We start from the raw sequence: 21,364 nt of genomic DNA on the forward strand, positions 1-21,364 counted from the left end.
ACCTGTGCATCGGCTCAGAATATTTCTGGCACTTTGTGGAATTTTCCATTTGTGACATCATGTCAAAGCTCTAAAAAGATTTTGAATTTCAGAGATTTTTGGATTTTGAATAAGGGGTGCTCAACCCATATTCAGGTAGATGGTACAGAACCCTGAATATCCATACTCAACATTTTAGGAAGTTTCTTCCTCTCTACAATCAGATCGCAGAACAGTTCAGAAACTCATGAATACTACTTCTCTATTCCTCTTTCACAATGCTTATTTTTTATATTATTGAAATTTGTTAAGCTTGCTACCACAAAATAATATACCTGCTTCTGCTAAGACTGCAGATGCTGGAATCTGGAGCAAAAAACAATCTGCTGAAACTCAGCAATTCAAGAAGATCTGAGGGAGGAAAGGAATTAGAAGCATATGTGCTGTAATATTGAGTCTTAGTAAGAAGATGGTCAGAGCTGGAGGACAATGGAACCCATACAAGGGGAGCAGCGGGAGAAGATCTCTCAGAACTTCCATGATGAAAACCCAGCCACACAAAAGTTTGTTTATGACTTTATCTACAGCCCAAGTTATTTCCTTAGATCCTGTTCCCACCTTTAGTCCAGTGAACCCTTTTCCAACAGAACCAGTGGTAATTCTCCATTAATCAAAACCCAGATATTTTATCTAACCTTTATCAATTTACATGTGGCTCAGGTTACAATTAACCATTTATTACTTATGTGCGTTTGATATTTAAACTGGGTTCATAGTTGCTTATTTTCATTCAAAGGAACTTCTTTGTCCTATCTATTATTGGTTGTCACATTGACCATGATTACTGGATCTCTCCTCTTCCATAGGTTTTTCTCCAATTTTGAGAAGACAGCTTTACCCAGACGATAGGAGGAAAACCCAGCTTTCAGGACTTTTGCTTGCTATAGTGAAGGTCACCCTCTTGTCCCTCAACTACAATATCTCCTCAGTACTTTCTGATCTCTGCAATCATTTCTATTTACAAGCACTAAAGCTCCAAAAATCAGAGCTAAACATTACTATTGCACAGAATTGACAACTCAACTCAAAAGTTTCAAAATATATTGCAAATCAAGAATTAGTGGAGTAAATGACAACAATGTCCTTTAAACATCTGGAAAAAAAGCTGACGAAGGGTCTCGGCCCGAAACGTCGACATCGCTTCTCCCTATAGATGCTGCCTAGCCTACTGTGTTCCACCAGCATTTTGTGTGTGTTGTTGTTGGAAAAAAAGCTATTGTATTACTATTTTGCAAAAACATCATCTACAATCAAACCTACATCCATGTATAGGTTACAATCAACCTTTACCCACTTTTCTGCAAAACAATGGCAAAAACTTATCTAAAGATATTACAAACAAGTGAAAATCTGCAGATGCTGGAAATCCAAGCAACACACACAAAATGCTGGAGGAACTTAGCAGGCCAGGAAGCATCTATGGAAAAAAGTAGTCAATGTTTTGGGTAGAGACTCTTCGGCAGATTGATAAAGGGTCCTGCCAAAGGGTCTCAGCCCAAAACGTCGACCCTACTTTCTTCCCAATAGATGCTGCCTGGCCTAAAAAGTTCCTCCAGCATTTTGTGTGTGTCGCTAAAAATATTAACCCATCAGATACTGCCAAAGCAACCCAATATCAATTAGATCACTGGAAATTTACTGGCAGCCTTCCTTTTACTGGTTTTCAAATTAATTACATGTAAAATTGTTATTAATTTTTCATCTAAATATCACAACTTGCAGCTACTAAACTAAATATACTTCCCACATATTAACCTCTCCTCCTCTTAACCATAACTAAATACACAAAATTGCATGCCGTTGAACTATTAGAGCTCCAGCTCCTAGATTATTTGGTTTAATGAATCTTTTATCATTGTCAAAAAACTATGATTGAACACAATCATATTGAATATTTCATTACATGTAACAATCAAGTCAAAGATATAGAGCTGCTCATAATAGACATGGGGAACAATGACAGGGAGATTTGTTTTCCACTTAGCTTACTGATGTTTTGCCAATGACGTTATTTTCTCCTGTAAAATTATCATGTAGCATGTACTTTGGTAGGGAATTGATTATGGCAGTAAAAAATCAAAACTCTAAAAACATTTGTCCTTAACACTATCATTCTCAGAAAAGTATTTTTCTAGAATCCTGCCTTGCATCCTAATTATGCAATTCAATGGCAGAATCTTTAGTTTGTTATAAACACAATATACATAATCTACTCAGTTATATATAACTGTAAAGAATAATTGTAAAGAATGTACCTGTTGTAGCAACCGCTTCAGCTTAAGTATCTGGGTTTTAACAGCTGTGCAATCTTGTACCATGTGCCTCAGTGTCAGAACATCCAGCATCACAGTGCTGTCTGTCATGGGATGAGAGGATCTCACATGATTAGCAGAAGGGTGATAGTAGCTTGAAGCTGCAGCCCAATCAAAATGGCCCACTGGAAGCTCCTGGGAAACTGGACTCCTGCAGAGGGAAAAAAATAAATGATCATTCCTGAAATATTAAATAACAGAAGCAAGAAAATAATTTAACTACTAGAAACTTACTATATATCTGGATTGGCAATGAACGATCAAGGTATAGAAGGCGATGGACTAAATATTAGTAAACGAGATGAGTACACATGGATACTTCATACTCATCATCAATATGGTGGGCAAAAAGGCCCATTTCTGTGCTTTATGGCCATCTGACTAAAGGATTAATGCTGCACAGAGGTTACAGAATTGATGGATTACTGCATAATTTCACACTGAGAGGTCAGCTATGCTTATGAAGAGTCTTTATTTTCTGCAGTGTCTTTCACAACCTCTTGCCATCTTGTAGCCTATCAAGTAGTTTAGAAATGTAGGTATAATTTCAAGACGGAAATGGAAGCAGCCAATTTGTGTTCTGGTAAATAGTAATAAATAGACTACATAATTTGTTTTAGGTGTTAATGGAAGGATACATATATACCAGCTTTTTGAAAAATACTGTAAATATTTTTCACACCTCCTTACATGGAAATGGTTTAGAGGTATACAGGCCAGGAAAATGGAACCACCTCAGCAAGGCACCTTAATCGGCATGGACACATTGGGCTGAAGGGCTCAATTCCACAAAAAAGTAGTGGATTTAGTTGTAAGTTAGCTGTAAAATAAGTTTTGAAATTTTTAAATCCACAGCTCCAAGATACAAATCTTAACTTAATTTTAACATTACTATTGGTTATTAGAATCCTTATTGAATGGCTCCTGCTTAAATCGCTGAATGGGATTTTGATGTGTATCTATCACTTTTAGTGCTGCTACAATGTCAAAACAGGATGTTGCTGTGCCAGTAGAAAATAAGATTCCAGAAAATAAGTACACGAAGCAGTGTCTAAAATATGAGATGACTGTTGAATTTAAATCCCTTTTTTAGAATCTTCAGCATGCCAAGTTGGGAGAAACTTAACTTGGAATAAGCCAATGATAGAATTTTTTTGATTTCAGAAATATTATAGGGATTCATATATATGTTACATATATTTTTTCACAAATATGGATCATAAAATGTACACAACATTAAGCAGTGCTTATGACCTCCTATGCCACTGTATTTTGTAACACAATCTAAATCAGATCATAAATCAGTTTGGCTAAGATACCTTTTATGTTTAATGTCATACTTACCCTATCTCAGATGATAAACTTTCTAAAACTCGTTTTACTTTAACCTCATCATTATGAAGATGAGCTGCTTTGCTTCAGTTCAATTCCCATTCTTTACTCTGACTTAAATACTTAATCTCAAGGTATCTTTGCTCTGACATCTTCAGTAATTCTTAAAATATTTTTCTGCTGTTTTCCAAGTAACACTCACCCAAAATCTGTTTCCTTTTAACCAACATTGTATTTAGACCCTCAACACTTCAATATCCCTGTACAGTAAATTACCTACATCATTGTAGTTTTCTAACTAGATTCTGTTCCCCCTTCTCTTTAAATCAAAATGAACAGCAATCTAAACCTCATTAATTCTCACCCTTCCCTTACTCAACTAATTTTCCCTCTATAAGAACATTCACAAAATATGCTAAATCATAAACACAAGTAAGTCTGCAGATACTGGAAATCCAGAGCATAACACACAAAGTACTGGAGGAGCTCAGCAAGCCAGGCAACATCTATGGAAATGAACAGATAGTCGACATTTTGAGCCAAGATGCTACTTGCAAGCATTACCTATTCATCACTATCTTATTTTTTTTCCGTTCTTCTTTTCAATCACTTGTGTTAAAACACTAGAAAAAAAAGATGACTTAATCTTTTATCATGGCTCCTAATGGTGTCCATTGCTGCAATAATAGTTTTTTACATGCTACACTGATAAGTTAATTGACTCCAGGTGCAGAAATTTTGCCAAATTATCAGGTAAATAGCAATACTTTTGACAGTAATTTATAGAAGGAGACACATTTGGCACTAATTTTCTACACAGAATCTCTGTCTCTCATTTAGAACTTTTTAAGTACATTTGTAACAACTAAGGGAAAAGCACAATGTTGATCTAATCTGGAAAAAGAAAACAAACTGAGGGAGTACAATAGCAAAGAGAAAGGACTAAATTGCATCCAATATGGCAGAAGACCGAATGTGAAAGAATGAGCCAAAATAAGACATTCACAAAAAAATTGAACAGCAAAACTGTGAATTTATAATTTAATGTCCTATTTTACTTTATATCAAGGTACTTTTCAAACCAAACTGTATGCCTAACTTTAAAGGAAACTGAAATATAAGGGCTCATTGTGTCATCCTAAATGCAATGAAATAAAACTAAATTTTATCTACAAGGTTAATACTTCAGTCTGATTTCCTCCTATAATTACAGCAAGTCATAGAAATGTGCCAAAGGGTTAATTTTTAAACTTGATTGACTTCCCATTTCACATAAATCTTATACAAATTGATTGTAATGCCATGGTATCCCAGTGGTATTTGTGTTCCCCACAATGGAAGCTCTGGGTAACAGCACGCCTTTGGTTGAACAGGTAGTCCCTGTTCCGGGCTGAGAGGTCTAAATCCTGTCTGAGAAGAGGTGGGGTATGTTTCATGGTCAATAATGCTTGCTGCGAATCCCAGAACATGCATGCCCTCAAATCCTTTTGTTCCCCGGATCTGAAGTACCTTGTGGTGTTGTGTAGACCTTTCCGGCTGCTTAGGGAGTTCATAGCGCTTATTATCACAGCTGTGTATATTCCACCACAGGCTAATACTGATCTGGCTCTCAACGAACTGTACAAGACCATCAGCACCCTAGAGTCTGCCTTCATTGTTGCCGGTGACTTTAATAGAGCATCACTGACTAAAGTCTCTCCAAAGTTTTGCCAACACATCCAGGTGAGCACACGGGGAGACAGCATACCTGACCACTGCTATTCTCCCTTCCACAATGCTTACAAAGCGCTCCTTTGACCACCATATAGAAATCAGATCACTCCACCATCTTGCTGCTGCCAAGGTACAGGCAGAAGCCGAAACAAGAGGTAGTCATAGTTAAAACCGTCCACTGTTGGCCGACCAATCGGACTCCATGCTGCAGGACTGTATTGTGTAGCTGCATCCTGGACTTCCTGTCAGATCACTGGCAAGTGGTAAGAGTGGGCTCCCTTATCTCTGCCCCTCTGACCTTCAACATAGGTGCCCCTCTGAGCTGTGTACTAAGCCCCCCTCCTTTACTCTCTGTATATTCATGACAGTGTTGCTACCCACAGCTCCAATCTGCTAATTAAATTTGCTGATGACACTACACTGATTGGCCTAATTTCAAATAATAATGAGGTAGCCAACAGAGGAGAAGTCATCACCATGACACAGTGGTGTCAAGAAAACAACCTCTTCCTCAATGTCATAAAAAGAAAGGAGCTGGTTGTGGACTACAGGAGGAATGGAGACAGGATAGCCCCTATTGACATCAATGGACCTGGGGTTGAGAAGGTGAACAGCTTTAAGCTCCTCGTCATAAACATCACCGAAGATCTTAAGTGATCTGTACATACCAGCTGTGTGGTGAAAAAGGCACAACAGCATCTCTTTCACCTCAGACGATTGAAGTTGTTTGGTAGGGGCCCCCAAATCCTAAGAATTTTCTACAGCGCACAATTCTGACTGGCTGCATCACTGCCTGGTATGGGAATTGTACTTCCCTCAATCACAGGACTCCGCAGCAGCAAGTGGAGTGGACAGCCCAGCACATCTGTAGATGTGAACTTCTCACTATTCAGGATATTTACAAAGACATGTGTGCAAAAAGGGCCCAAAGGATCACTGGGGACCCGAGTCACCCCTACCACAAACTGTTCCAGCTACTACCATCCAGAGAATAGTACCGCGGCATAAAAGCCAGGACCAACAGGCTCCGTGACAGCTTCTTCCACCAGGCCATCAGACTGATTAATTCATGCTGACACAACTGTATTTCTATGTTATATTGTTGTACATACTATTTATTATAAATTTCTATAAATTGCACATTGCATATTTAGACAGAGACATAATGTAAAGATTTTTACTCATTATGTCTATGAAGGATGTACATAATAAAGTCAATTCAATTCAATTGATTCTTTGGGGTTTTCTTCCATTTCATAGATGTCTGTGAAGAGTAAGAATTTTAGGTTATATACTATATACACTATCTGATATTAAATGGAATCATTGAACCATAAATGTTTACTACCTTTGAAGGAGCATAACAGGATATTTTAAATAATGTTGACTATTCTAATTACTTCTATCTAAAGGAATTTTAACCATTTGCATACAAGTGTTTTGCCGAATAAGCTTTGAAAATAACTTTACAAAATGAATATATGCCAAGGTAAATAGTGCAATTTCTTAAAAGCAGTGGAATATGATCTATGAATAAAATTAAGGGATCAAACATGGAGACTTTCATTATGTCTCTACCAATATGTGTGGTATACAATTGTAAAGTTCTGAGATTAATATTTTGTATATCGAAATTGAAGGTTATCAGAGGCCATGCAAACAAACAAAATAGACCAAACTGCTTTTTTTTCACCTCCTGCCTTTTATTCAAAATGACTTCTCTAATGAACAATAGCTTCCATCCCAGCATCAAAAGTACGGTACTCATTCTCCTGTATCTTATCCCACTTTAACTCATCGTAATGGTAGACTGACCAAAGAGAAAGATAACTAGTAGGTATGAAAAGTAATCTTAAAGGCAGTGGTTTGTTAGCCTTTATCGAATTGTGTTATGTTTTGTAACTTCAAAACATTAAGCTAGTTCTTAGGAAAACAACAGCTGAGAGATGTGAATCTAACTTAATTCTTTACTTTAAGCGAGGTGCTCATATAAATATGGTAGTTTCATGATATATGCCATTCACGTATTTTTACGTATAACCTGCAGTGAATTACTTAAACTAGTAAGCATGCTTAATCAACAACATATTTACATGATTGCTCAAATGTTACACACCGCTTCTCCCTGCTTAGCTAAAAACTCCAACTCCATACAGAATGCATCTCAACTATATATACAGTGTATTATATAATACAACTATTATATACAGACATCCACAGCATTCAGGCCTAAAGATTTAATCTCTGTGGAGGATTTCTTACTCTTGTGGGATAACAACTTTTCTGACAAGGGATCTCTCTGCTTGGCAGGTGAGACTTGTGGCTGTGAAAACAAACACATTTTCTGGGGCCTCCTCCGTAGTGGTTGTAGGAATTGATTCTGAGATTGTAAGAAGTGGTTCTGACAGCTGTGGACACCTTTCTTCTCCATCCATTTTTTTCTTCTAGCTTCTGCATTTTGATATTGCGAAGGTACATTTAGTTCACTGGAGCGTTCTCTGATTAATCTGTCTAATGTTCCCATTAAGATCTAATCTCTCCTCTTGGTTTCCACAACATCTGATGAATCATTTATTTCCATATCTCCATTCACTCATTCTTTTTGACCTTCCATTCATCCAGTTGGGCTTTGGTCTTTGCATCTACTTTTAAAGCTGCTTTTTTGTCTCCCACTTGAAGTTCATGTAATAACCTAAATGCGCGCAAAGTAGATCCTGGTTCTTTATACTCACAAATGGCGAACGTTTGCAGCTTTCCTGAAGCTCCTTGAACTCTCTTCCAGCTTAAAACCAAGCGATATTTTGCTAGTAACAGCCGGATTAACATATTACCGCTTTCTCGGATATGTTACCTGCAAGAACTGTTGTAGTTGGATCACTGATTTTATCACTTTCATGATTCCTCTGAGCAGCGTGGTCCTTTGTTGGTCCAATATGCTTTCCAAAACCTGCTTGCTCTTTATTGGGCAACGGTTCATGATGTACAGCATGGAGACAATTGTGGCATCATTCAGATCCATTCTTAATTCACTTTCAGTTGGCTTCATTGCATGGGATGTGGCATGCAAATGGCGGGTGGATCTCCAGTCAAGTTGTAGTTCCCTCAGCTACTCAGGTCCCAATAATGCTGGTCTACCCGGTGTTTTTACCACGTACAAGCTCAATGTGGCTTGTTGGTTGTTGTATTTCACTATTGCGAATGTCACTCTCACAGGAGTCATCTTTTCTCCAGTCTTAACTGGAAATCTGCAGGCTTCAGTTTACTATCTTTGAAATACTGTTCAAGCTCATTTTGTGGAATGACCGAAACAGCTGAGCCAGTGTCCAATTCCATTTTATTAATTTGCTGATCACTTTTAGCATAAATCATAATGCTTGTCTATTGCTAGTTTTCACATTGTAAGTCTCAAGGGTACCCTGTCCTGTGTCACTCTTACCATTATCAGATATTTTTAAATCAACAGCACACAGATTAGCACCCTTTTTGAAACTGCAATGTGACTTTATAAAATTTTTTCTTCCTTGTGCATTCCTTTTATTTTTGTCTGCCTGACATACTCTTTGGAAATGTTCTACCTTGTTGGATTTTCTACAAGTTTTGCCTTTAAATTTGCATTGGTCTGGTGAATCCCTGACACAGTGGTAACAAAATGTGTTTGACCAGGCTGATTTCTGTTCAGACTTCGCAATTTTGTTCACTCACTTTCATTCCTAACTGAAACTCAATTGTGTCTCTGTCTGCTGTTTCCATTCATACAAGCAATTTCAACTGCTCTTTTAAATGTATGTTGTACTTTAGTTAGGAGTGATTTCTGAATCCTTCTTGTGAGATTCCAGAAACTAAACGATCTATCAGTTCATCAGTAAGCCCATCAATGAAATGACAATACTCAATCTCTTCAATTCACTACACATCTTGAAATGGACTCCCATTCATTTTGATTCCACGTGAAATCTAAAGCATTCTTCAATAAACAATGGTTTCAGTTCTAAGTGTTCCTGCATTATGTTCAGAACAGAATAAAATCTTATTTTTGCTGGTTTGGTTGGAGCAGTTAAACTTCAAAAGAAACTGAATGCCTTTAAACCCAATACATTCAGCAGTTGGTACTCGCTTCTCATTGGCTATTCATTTGTTTTAAAATACTGTTCAATTAGCTCATTATACATGAGCCAGTTACCCACTGAGCAATCAAATGCATCAATCTTTCCAATATAGCCAGTTTTTTAAAATGTTTTTTTAATGATTATTATCACCCAGTACTCACTGTTTGTTAACCCATGAATTCTTCTGTTTTCTGCCTTCTTTAAAAAAACTCTCAACTGTCTCTGTACCTGCTGCGATGTTTTTTCACTCACCGCTCCTCTCTGCACTTCAACAGGTTAGTAGCCATCTCAGGTTCATTTTAAAATTACCTTGTCACCACTGTTATGCTTTATAACTCCAAAATATTAAACAAATTCAAAGGAAGACACAGGAGTCTGAAATGTGAGTCTGACTTTGTTCTTTACTTTAAGCAAGGTGCACCTATATCACGTGGTAGCGTCATGACATTTACAATTTACATATTTTACCTATAACCTGTAGTAAATTATTTAAATGAAGAATACCTAATCAACATATTTACAAGATTATTTAAATGTTATTGAAATATTAAATACACAAAGTGTGTTAAAGTTTCAAAGTATGACTGCAGCTATACGAAACTTCCATGAAATCATGTTTAGATTATTGCGAAAGATGGTTTTGATTTCCTTCTCTAATGTGGATAGATGAAAATGCCCAAAGCATTTTTGGGGATGATGTTCTCTGATTTTTTTGAAGAATGATAATCTCGCTGAAACAAGTATATTTTGAAAACAGCATTTACCCTGATAACACAAGAATTAGAAATAGTTTCAAGATTAAGAATTCTTCACTCCAATGATTCTGTACCTTAGGTTCACTTTAGATGAAAGTCCTCTTCATTTCCCCTCCAAGTTTCATCTCTTTTTCCTTAATTTCATTTGTTGTATCTACCTTTGTTATGGCAAAAAGATTTCTGCATTCTAACCTATCTACACCCCTCCTAATTTATTTTCTCTCAATCATATCTGCCTGGACTGACACCCTACTGCCCTATTGTCCTGTTTATTATTTATTGTAATGCCTGCATTGTTTTGTGCACATTATGCAGTCCTGGGTAGGTCTGTAGTCTAGTGTAGTTGTTTTTTTTTTCTCTCTGTGGTGTTTTTTACGTAGTTCAGTCTAGTTTTTGTACTGTGTCATGTAACACCATGGTCCTGAAAAACATCTCATTTTTACTATGTACTGTACATAGCAATTATGGTTGAAATGACAATAAAAGTGACTTGACTTGTAACCTCCTCTACATAGCTTCTTCACTCTCTCCTCAGAATTGAATTGCTCCATTCCAAGCAACATCCTTGTGATCTCCCTCACCTTCTACAGTTCCATCACATCCTTCCGACAGAGTAGTAACCCAAAATGCATCCAGCAAACTCCCCTCTGTATTGCCTGATGGGTACGCTTGTTTTATTTATCCTCAATTATTAAATAAAGAACAAAGCACTCTGCACAAATAATTACAAGCTATTCAGTGAAATAGATTTGAAGGAGTACCTCAAGAAAGAGGGAAACAGACAGGTCAGGAAAAGGAATTCCAGAACATTGCATTTCTTCATCTTTGGTTTTAACTGCCAAGTGGAAATGTTCAGAATTGGCCAGAATGATCCAGAAACCATCTATGTTTCCAGAGCCTCAATCAGAAAGGCCTCTCCACCATTTGCCTGAAGCCAGCAATCCAATTAATTCTCTTAATTCCCACTCCTGTCAATCTTCAAGCTGAAAAGATGAATGCTGGTTGTTCTGGCCAATGAATTTAATAGAAAATGGGAATTAAACAATGGCATCTGGATTGGAATACCCAGAAATACTGAAGCGTTGTAGAGATACACATAATTACAAAAAGTGAGAGGAGGATGATGGGTAGGGATTGCTGGAACTGTAGAAGGACTTAGAACAGAAATAAAAATATTAAACTTGCAACATTACTTGAAAAGAGCCAGTGTTAAAGATATGCACCAGAGACTATCATGTAGGAGGATAGGGCAGTTTTGGAATTCTGAGTGTATACAAGTATATGCATGATAGGAAGAGGGAATCTAATCAAGAGAATTTTGAAAAAAGCACGTTCAACTGTAACGCAAGGGATTGTATGTAATCCCACGGTCAATTGCCAGGTGCAGCCTCCTCACTTATCTTTGAGATCTATGTATTGAAACACAAAAGTCGAAGAGATCTTGGAAGCCAAACACCAACACACCTAATACCGTGCTCTGTTGTTAGACTCATCAATGAGTCCAGCAGAAAGAACCAACATACTGAGGTAAGTGGCTACATACAATTCACATTTGCCTCCTCAGCTCTATGTCAATAGCATCATCACATTCAACTGAATGGGTTATTTATCTTATTAGAAAAGTAAGCGGCACATTTTTATTTTGATTACTTCAAGGTATGTTAATTAAGTGAATTAATTTTATCAAAAATACTTAAGACTACTTGAAGCATTTGTCAATGTATTTATTTAAATGCAACTCAGAGGTCATTCACAGAGGCAAGCTGTCATGCCATTTAAGAACAAGGAATCCAGCATTAGAGCTCTAGCTGTCAAGTCATCCACTCCATTTCACAGTGCATCTCTTGGAAAAAGGGGGACGTCATTGTCCATCTGCCTGCATTAGTTAGTGGAGGCAGGCAGATGCAATAAACAATGACTTGAACTGAGTGTGATTCAACACAATAATGGTGAGGCCAGGCTTTCAGCAGCAGATGAACTGAGACAGAATGAAATCAAGGAATATTATGAAACTTGAAATCGTCTTGGTGACAGAAATTCAGTTGTGTTAAAAACAACACCAAGTTTGTAAACTGATAAGCAGGTTGACAGTGGATGTTGTAATATGTAATATGAGTGCAAGGAAGGACGGGCCAATGATAGGGTGCAGCTGCAGACTGATGAAGCTGCAGTGGGCTGTAAATTTAGTTGGCTCCATCTAGAGTACTAGCCTACCAAGTACCCAGGACATTTTCAGAAAAGCAGCTTCCATTATTAAAGACCTTCAGCACCCAGGGCATGCAATTTTAGAAACATAGAAAACCTACAGCACAATACAGACCCCTTCAGCCCATTGCTGTGCCAAACATGAACTTACTTTAGAAATTATCTAGGGTTACTCATAGCCCTCTATTTTTCTAAGCTCCGTGTATCTATCCAGGAGTCTCCAAAAAGACCCTATTGTATCCGCCTCCACCACCGTTGCTGGCAGCCCATTCCACGCACTCACGACCCTCTGCTAAAAAGCTTACCGCTGACGTCTCCTCTTTACCTACTTCCAATCACCTTAAAACTGTGCCCTCTTGTGTTGGCCATTTCAGCCCTGGTAAAAAAGCCTCTGACAATCCACACGATCAATGCCTCTCATCATCTTATACACATCAATCAGGTCACCTCTCATCCTCCGTCGCTCCAAGGAGAAAAGGCCAAGTTCACTCAACCTATTTTCATTAGGCATGCTCCCCAATCCAGGCAACATCCATGTCAATCTCCTCTGCACCCTTTCTATGGTTTCCACATCCTTCCTATAGCGAGGCGACCAGAACTGAGCACAGTACTCCAAGTGGGGTATGACCAGGGTCCTATAAACCTGTAACATTACCTCTCAGCTCTTAAAATCAATCCCATGGTTGATGAAGGCCAATAGACCGTATGCCCTCTTAACTACACAGTCAACCTGCGCAGCAGCTTTGAGTGTCCTATGGACTCAGACCCCAAGATCGCTCTGATCCTCCACACTGCCAAGTGACTTACTATTAATACTATATTCTGTCATCAACTTGATGCTTTCCAGAAGCTCCAGCAAATCCTCTTTCTTAATGTCTACATGCTCAAGCTTTTCAGTCCACTGTAAGTCATCCCGACAATCGCCAAGGTCCTTTTCCACAGTGAATACTGAAGCAAAGTATTCATTACATATCTCTGCTCTCTCCTCCAGTTCCATACACACTTTTCCACTGTCACACTTGACTGGTCCCATTCTCTCATTTCTTATCCTCTTGCTCTTCACGTATTTGTAGAATGCCTTGGGGTTTTCCGTAATTCTGCTCATCAAGGCCTTCTCATGGCCCTTTCTGGCTTTTCTAATTTCATTCTTAAGCTCTTTCCTGTTAGCCTTATGATTTTCTACATCTCTATCATTACCTAGTTTTTGAACCTTTCGTAAGTTTTTCTTTTCTTCTTGACTAGAGTTTCAACAGCCTTTGTAAACCATGGTTCCTTACCCTATGATCTTTTCCCTGTCTCACCGGAACATACCTATGCAGAACATCACACAAATATCCCCCGAACATTTGCCACATTTCTACCGTACATTTCCCTGAGAACATCTGTTTCCAATTTATGCTTCCAAGTTCCTGCCAGAAAGCTTCATATTTTCCCTTATTCCTATTTAACACTTTCCTAACTTGTCTGTTCCTATCCCCCTCCAATGCTATGGTAAAGGAGATAGAATTATGATCACTATCTCCAAAGTGTTCTCCCACTGAGAGACCTGACACCTGACCAGGTTCATTTCCCAATACCAGATCATATACAGCCTCTCCTATTGTAGGCTTATCTACATATTTTGTCAGGAAACGTTCCTGAATACACCTAACAAACTCCACCCCTTCCAAACGTCTTGCTCTAGGAAGATGCCAATCAATATTGTGGAAATTAATATCTGCCACCACGACAACCCTGTTATTATTACACCTTTCCAGAATCTGTCTCCCTATCTGCCCCTCAATGTCCTTGTTACTACTGGGTGGTGTATAGAAACAGCCAGTAGAGTTATAGACCCCTTCCTGTTCCTAACTTTTACCCACAGAGACTCTATAGACAATCCCTCCATGACTTCCTCTTTTTCAGTAGCCATGACACTCTGATCAGCAGTACCACACCCCCACCTCTTTTGCCTCCCTCCCTGACCTTTCTGAAACATTTAAAAACTGGTACTCTAAGTAACCAATCCTGCCCTTGAGCCATTCAAGTCTCTGTAATGGCCGTAACATCATAGCTCCAAGTACTGATCCATGCTCTAAGCTCATCCGCTTTGTTCACGAAGCTCCTTGCATTAAAATAGACACATCTCAAACCATCAGTCTGAGCACATCCCTTCTCTATTACCTGCCTATCCTCCCTCTCACACTGCCTACAAGCTTTCTCCATTTGTGAGCCAACTGTCCCTTCTCTGTCTCTTCAGTTTGGTTCCCACCCCCCAGCAATTCTAGTTTAAACTCTCCTCAATAGCCTTAGCAAACTTCCATACCAGGATATTGGTCCCCCTCGGATTCAAGTGCAACCCGTCCTTTTTGTACAGGTCACAGAAGAGGTCCCAATGATCCAGAAATCTGAATCCCTGCCCCCTGCTCCAATCGCTCAGCCACGCGTTTATCCTCCACCTCATTCTATTCCTATACTCACTGCCGCGTGGCACAGGCAGTAATCACGAGATCACTACCTTTGAGGTCCTGCTTCTCAACTTCTTTTCAAACTCCCTGTACTCTTTTTTTCAGGACCTCCTCCCCTTTCCTATCTACAGTGGTATGCAAAAGTTTGGGCATCCCGATCAAAATTTCTGTTACTGTGAATAGTTAAGTGAGTAGAAGATGAACTGATCTCCAAAAGACATAAAGTTAAAGATGAAACATTCTTTTCAACATTTTAATCAAGATTAGTGTATCATATTTCCTAACTCCCTGTTGTCTGCTTTCAGAACCTCCTCCCTTTTCCTACCTATGTCGTTGGTACCAATATGAATCACAGCCTCAGGCTGTTCATCTTCCCACTTCAGGATATCATGGATGTGATCAGAAATAAATAAATAAGTCACACTTTTCTCACTGTTACCATCGGGTAGGAGGTACAAAAGCCTGAAGACACACAGTCAGCGATTCAGGAACAGCTTCTTCCCCTCTGCAATCTGATTCCTAAATGGACATTGGATCCTTGAACACTACCTCACTCTTTTAATAAATAATATTTCTCTTTTTGCATAATTTTTAATCTATTCAATATATGTATACTGTAATTGATTTATTTATTTATCTATTATTATTATTATTTTTCTTCTTCTATATTATGTATTGCATTGAACTGCTGCTGCTAAGTTAACAAATTTCATTACACATCCCATTGATAATAAACCTGATTCTAATTCTGATTCTGACAAAGCAGTGTTAGGTTGTACCAAAGAGGCAAAATTCATAAAGGCAAGTAATGCAAGACTGAAGGCGCTGTATTTAAATGCAGGTAACATTCAGAATAAGGTGGGTGAACATGTGGCGCAATTAGAGACTGGTTGGTATGATGTTGTGGGCAACACTGAATCGTGGCTAAAAGAAGGTCATAGTTGGGAGTTTAACATCAAAGGATATAGTTTGCATTGAAAGGACAGGCAGGAAGATATAGGCAGTGGTGTGGCTCTTTAGAAAGAGGTGACATAGGGTCAGAGAATGTAGAATCTTTGTGAGTGGAGTTAAGAAACTGCAATAGTAAAAAAAATTATGGAATTCATATATAGGCTTCCAAATACTAGTCAAGATGTGGGGTTGAGACTGCAAAAGGAGTTGGAAAGTGCATGCAACAAGGGTAATGTCATATTGTATTGGGGGACTTCAATATGCAAGGGGATCAGGCTAGTGTCAGATCACAAGTGAGGAAATTTATTGAATGACTACAAGATGGACTTTTAGAGCAGCTTGTGTTTGAGCCTACTCAGGGAAAGGCTATCTTAGATTAGACATTATGTGATAACCCAAATTTTATTAATCAGCTTAACATTAAGGAACCCTTAGGAGATAGTGATCATAATATGATTGAATTCATACACAACTTGAGAGGAAAAAAATATAAGTCACGTGTATCAGTATCACAATAGAATAAAGTGAATTACAAAGGCATGAGAGAGGAGCTTGCCCAGGTGGGATTGGAGGCGGGGATGATGGCAGAACAGGTAGGCTGAAATTTCTGGGAAAAGTTCACCAGGTGCAGGATAGATATATCCCACAGAAGAAGTATGGTTTTCAAATGGCAGGGCTATGTAACCATGGCTGACAAGGGAAATGAAGGACTGCAAAAAAGCCAAGGAAAGAGCATATAAGGTGGCAAATGTGACAGGGAAGTTAGATGATTGGGAAGCTTTTAAAATCCAACAAAAGGCAACTAAAAAAGCTATAAGAAGGGAAAAGATGAAATATGAGGGCAAACTAGCTAATAATATAAAGCAGGATACTATAAGTTTTTTCAGTAATATAAAGAATAAAAGGGAGGTGAGAGTTCATATTGAACCACTAGAAAATGATGCTGGTGAGGTAGTAATGAGGGACAAAGAAATAGCAGATGAACTTAATAAGTTCTTTACTTCAGCCTTTACTGTGGAAGATACTAGCTATATGCCAAAGGTCTGTGAGTGTCAGGGAGCAGGAGTGAATGCCATTGCTATTACAAAGGAAAACATGCTGGGTAAACTTAAAGGTCTTAAGATGGGTAAGTCACCTGGAGTAGGTGTACTACATCCCAGAGTCCTGAAAGAGGTTGCTGAAGAGATAATGGATGCATCAGTATGATCTTCCAAGAATCACTTGATTCTGGCAAAATTGAGGGGTGACCTTTTAGAACAGAGTTAATTTTAGGAGTTTTAGGAGTTAATTTTTTTTTAGCCAAGCAGTGGTGAATCTGTGGAATGCTCTGCCAAAGACTGTGGTGGAAGCCAAGTCCATGGGTATATTCACAGTGGAAGTTGATAGATTCCTGATTGGTCAGGTCATCAAGGGTTATGGTGAGAGGGCAAGTGTATGGGATCCGGGATCAGCCATGATGAAATGGAGGAGCAGACTCGATGGGCTGAGTGGCTTAATTCTGCTCCTATATCTTATGGTCTTATAAAATTTATATAAATGATCTGATTCAACTTCAAAAAAACTTCAAGAGATAGGAATGGTAGCAGAGGAGCCTTATCAACTTTATCAAACCAAATTAATCTTAACCCTTACTGGTCTCATCAAATCTTGTGTGAAGTCATCACACCGACCCTCACACCAGCTGACAATGCTGGCATTAAGGCACCTGACAAAAACTTGTTCTTCAGTTTGATCACATATGCTTGCCAGATGAATTTCCTACGTCATTAAGGAATGTTGAAATAAGAATGCTCTCACTGGAAATTCTACCATTGCAATTTTATAAAACATTCATGATATAATTTATAAATCTTAATGCCCAGAATGTTTGTATATTCTCAACTCATTAACTTAACTTTGATCATATCTTAATGCCTCATGCATAATCAAATATTTTAAGTAAGGGCTAGATATTGTTTTGTTTCAGCAATGTTTTAATAATGCCTCGTGTTTTGATGATAACATCAATCTGTACAATTTTCCATAGAAATTAAAAACCTTGCTTTTTTAAAAATCTAGAATGTGCTAAGTATATATATGCAACTGCACTCCTGTTCGACCTGAAAAGTCACAGTCCCTAAAGGGTACAACAACATAATATATCCTACTCACAAAGTCAAGCCTCAGCCTCAAAGCAGGGAACAAGTACATCCTTCAGGTTACTAATATAATATTATATTTGATATCTTAATGCACATAACTTTGTCTATAATCTTTTATTCCCATTTATGGGCCAGATTATCCAACCTGCCGGTTAGCAATGACTGATGCACCTGCTGCTACTTACTCTCTCTTAAGGTTTAGCAAGTGGCAAGAAGAAGGATCAAGAGAACTGGCTGAATCAGTGATTCAGGTAAATGAATAGAAAAGTGTGGAAAGAGGCTCAGGTAAATAACAGTAACTAAAAACGACCCTGGAAATGAATATAGTTTCTGACCTAGTCTGGAACGTGGAGCACAGGGCAGAAGCAGCTCCAACTTGAAATGCCTGTCATTCAATTACAAGAAGTGATGCATGTGGAATATTATCCTGAAATTAACAATATCTCATGACATTTTCAACCAAGACAGAACTATGAAGGCATTTTCAGACTGATTACTGATCTGGGATATGTGAAGATGGTGAGCCAATGACTCTGAACTAAGTCATAGTACAGTGGTACAATCATTGACCCTCGCTATCCATCCTTATTGGCAACACAGCCTTTAGCAATATTTACTTCTCACACAAAGCAGAGTCAGTGTATACCAAAGTTCACCTCATAGACTGCTACCAATAATAAAGATATAAAAATTGATGTTATTCCACTCACCCAAAGTTGTTAAAAAATTCAGACGATCAGACTAACAAGGCCAAGATGGACCAGCAGAGTCACCAAACTCTCCATTGGCATTTAAATCAATCACCTTTCAGTCCCTCAACCACTTCATGGAATTTGGATTGGTTTGTACATGTGGACAACTGTGTTTTGTGAGGACTCAGAAGGGAATGGGGTCTTACACTCAGTAAGAGATTTTCATGGACAGTGTTGTATTTATTTTAAAAAATTACTTCAGAGCCCAGTGACAGATATCAACAGGAGTCTAACTTCCATTCACCCAAGAAACTATGTAAGTTTTGGTTTTTTTTCCATGGCCAACCCGAGTGCCCTAATTGGGTGGCAATGGAGTTGAGCTCCACTAAAGAATTATCTATCTCTGCACTTCTCGGCTCTGTACTCCCTAGTAGTTTGTCCAGATTAATAGTTAATCCTCTTGTTAGACACACTTTGCGTATATGGGCTCAGTTTAGGAAATTTTATGGTTTCCATGGTTTTTCCTTTTCTAGCCCTATCTTACATAATCACCTTTTTTTACCTACTACGTATGACTCAGCAATCCATAATTGGTATAGGAAGGGCATTAGACATTTTGAAGATCTTTTTATTGATAATCGCTTCCCTTCTTTTCAACAGCTCTCTGCTAAGTTCAATCTGCCCAATGCTCATTTTTTTAGATATCTCCAAATTAGACACTTTATTACTCCTTTAATCCCTAACTTCCCTGAAATGCCTGAGAAAAATGTTATGGACTTATTTCTTTCTATTAATCCACTAGGTAAAGGTTTAATATCATTTATTTGTGATAAATTAGCAGCCTTACGACGTGCCCCTGTGGATAAAATTAAAATGGCATGGGAGCATGATTTAAATACCTCCTTATCCGATGAGACTTGGGACTCGATTCTCAAATCGGTTAATTCAACCTCTCTTTGTGCTCGCCATTGCCTTTTACAGTTTAAGATTGTTCATAGAGCCCATATGTCTAAATCTAAATTATCTCGATTTTACCCTAACATCAGTCCACTTTGTGATAAATGCAAAAGGGGCGGGGCCTCTCTCATTCATATGTACTGGTTTTGTCCTAGCTTGGAGAAATTTTGGAAAGATGTCTTCATAACGTTATCGTATATTCTGAATCACCACCTAGAACCTAACCCTTTAATTGCTTTGTTCGGTTTCTGGGGTGAGACAGATTTACGTCTGAGTTCGACTAAGTGTCGAATATTATCTTTTGCCTCTCTCCTGGCTAGACATTTAATCCTCTTTCGATGGAGAGATGTTGCCCCGCCCACGCATGCTCAATGGCTTAACGATATTATGGCCTGCTTAGACCTTGAAAAAATTCATTATTCAGTCCTTAATTCGGATTTAAAGTTCCATAAGGTCTGGGGACCTTTTATTGAGTACTTTCATAACCTTCCTCTTAACTAAGGTTTTTTTTCAGTCCCTTGCTTTCAGCTCCTTTTTTTTTGGTAGTAGGCATTAATATCTTCTGTTGCTAAGTGTATTTACAGTTTTGGGGGTTTGATTGTCCTGATTTATATTCTCTATATTGTGTTGTGGTTGGTCTGGAGCTTTTTTTTTTGTTGCGGGGCTTGGGGAGGATACTAATTTTACATGTCTTCAATTTGTGTGCTTTCTCAATTATCTTTCTTTGTATCATATTATTATTGTATGTTTATTTTTGCACTGTATCAATGTACTTCATTTTGATCTGGGGTTTTTTATCTGTAGCTATGTAGAAAATGTATTAAAAAAACTAATAAAAAAAAAGAAACTATGTAAGTCAGCATTTCACAGAGTAAAATAAGAATGTTCACACTCATCTCCCCTGAATGATTTAACATGTTTAATATGCAAATAAGAGGTGACATTTGACAATGAGCAGGACTTGTTCCATTCAGATCCACTGACAATTCCTGCCCAATGGCTTCAATATTTTCCATAATCAGTTGTTGATGAATTTTGTTCCTCCAGTATTGTACACTTGCAGTACCATAAAACAAAGACAGTGCAGTTGACCACCATAATTATATCAGGTGAGCTGGCAGGGAGATAGAATTAAATTTTAAAGATAGGTAAAAGATAAAATCAACAAAGACTCTGGTCAAGGCTTTTCAATCTGAAACAACTACGGTACTTTTCTATCCACAGATACTGCCTTACCTCCTGAATATTTACAGAATTTTCAGGGTTTTTTTTTAAGATTTTCAGAATATGCAGGATTTTTTTCAAATATATTTTTTCATTAAGCCTAGGTTGGAGGGCAATCAAAATTAAAATGTGAGAATGACAGATTCTTAACCGACAAAATCTTAAGAAATATATGATGAAAGTGCAACAAGGCTAAAGTCTCAGTGTTCTATTAGATTTTCAAAATATATTTTTCCTTGGATTTCAACCATACAAAAAGCTAGGTGCAATGCTCTCAGGACTCCATTACCTTATACACGCTCCTATCCTAACATATAGCATAGAACAGACTAGTACAGGAACAAATACTTCAGCCCACCACTTCTGCAGTGGCCTTTATGACACTCTAAACAAATTGAATCTGCCTACACATGGCGTATGTTCCTTTTATCTCCAATTGCTCTAAATGACTCTTAAATGTAGTTACTGAATCTGCTTCGACCAGTTCCCC

At 38.1% G+C, this 21,364-nt stretch overlaps 1 protein-coding gene across 4 annotated transcripts in view; it reads right to left on the bottom strand.

The window, feature by feature from the left end:
- ccser2a (coiled-coil serine-rich protein 2a) overlaps nucleotides 1–21,364 on the bottom strand; it is a 636,731-nt gene that overhangs the window by 224,321 nt on the left and 391,046 nt on the right. For all 4 annotated transcript variants that reach the window (XM_073025313.1, XM_073025314.1, XM_073025316.1 and 1 more), the window contains one exon: nucleotides 2,295–2,502. In XM_073025313.1, the coding sequence (XP_072881414.1) occupies nucleotides 2,295–2,502 (208 nt within the window). The remainder of the gene's footprint in view (nucleotides 1–2,294; nucleotides 2,503–21,364) is intronic.

Source organism: Hemitrygon akajei, chromosome 21 (assembly GCF_048418815.1).
Source record: "Hemitrygon akajei chromosome 21, sHemAka1.3, whole genome shotgun sequence".
Taxonomy (NCBI): Eukaryota; Metazoa; Chordata; class Chondrichthyes; order Myliobatiformes; family Dasyatidae; genus Hemitrygon; species Hemitrygon akajei.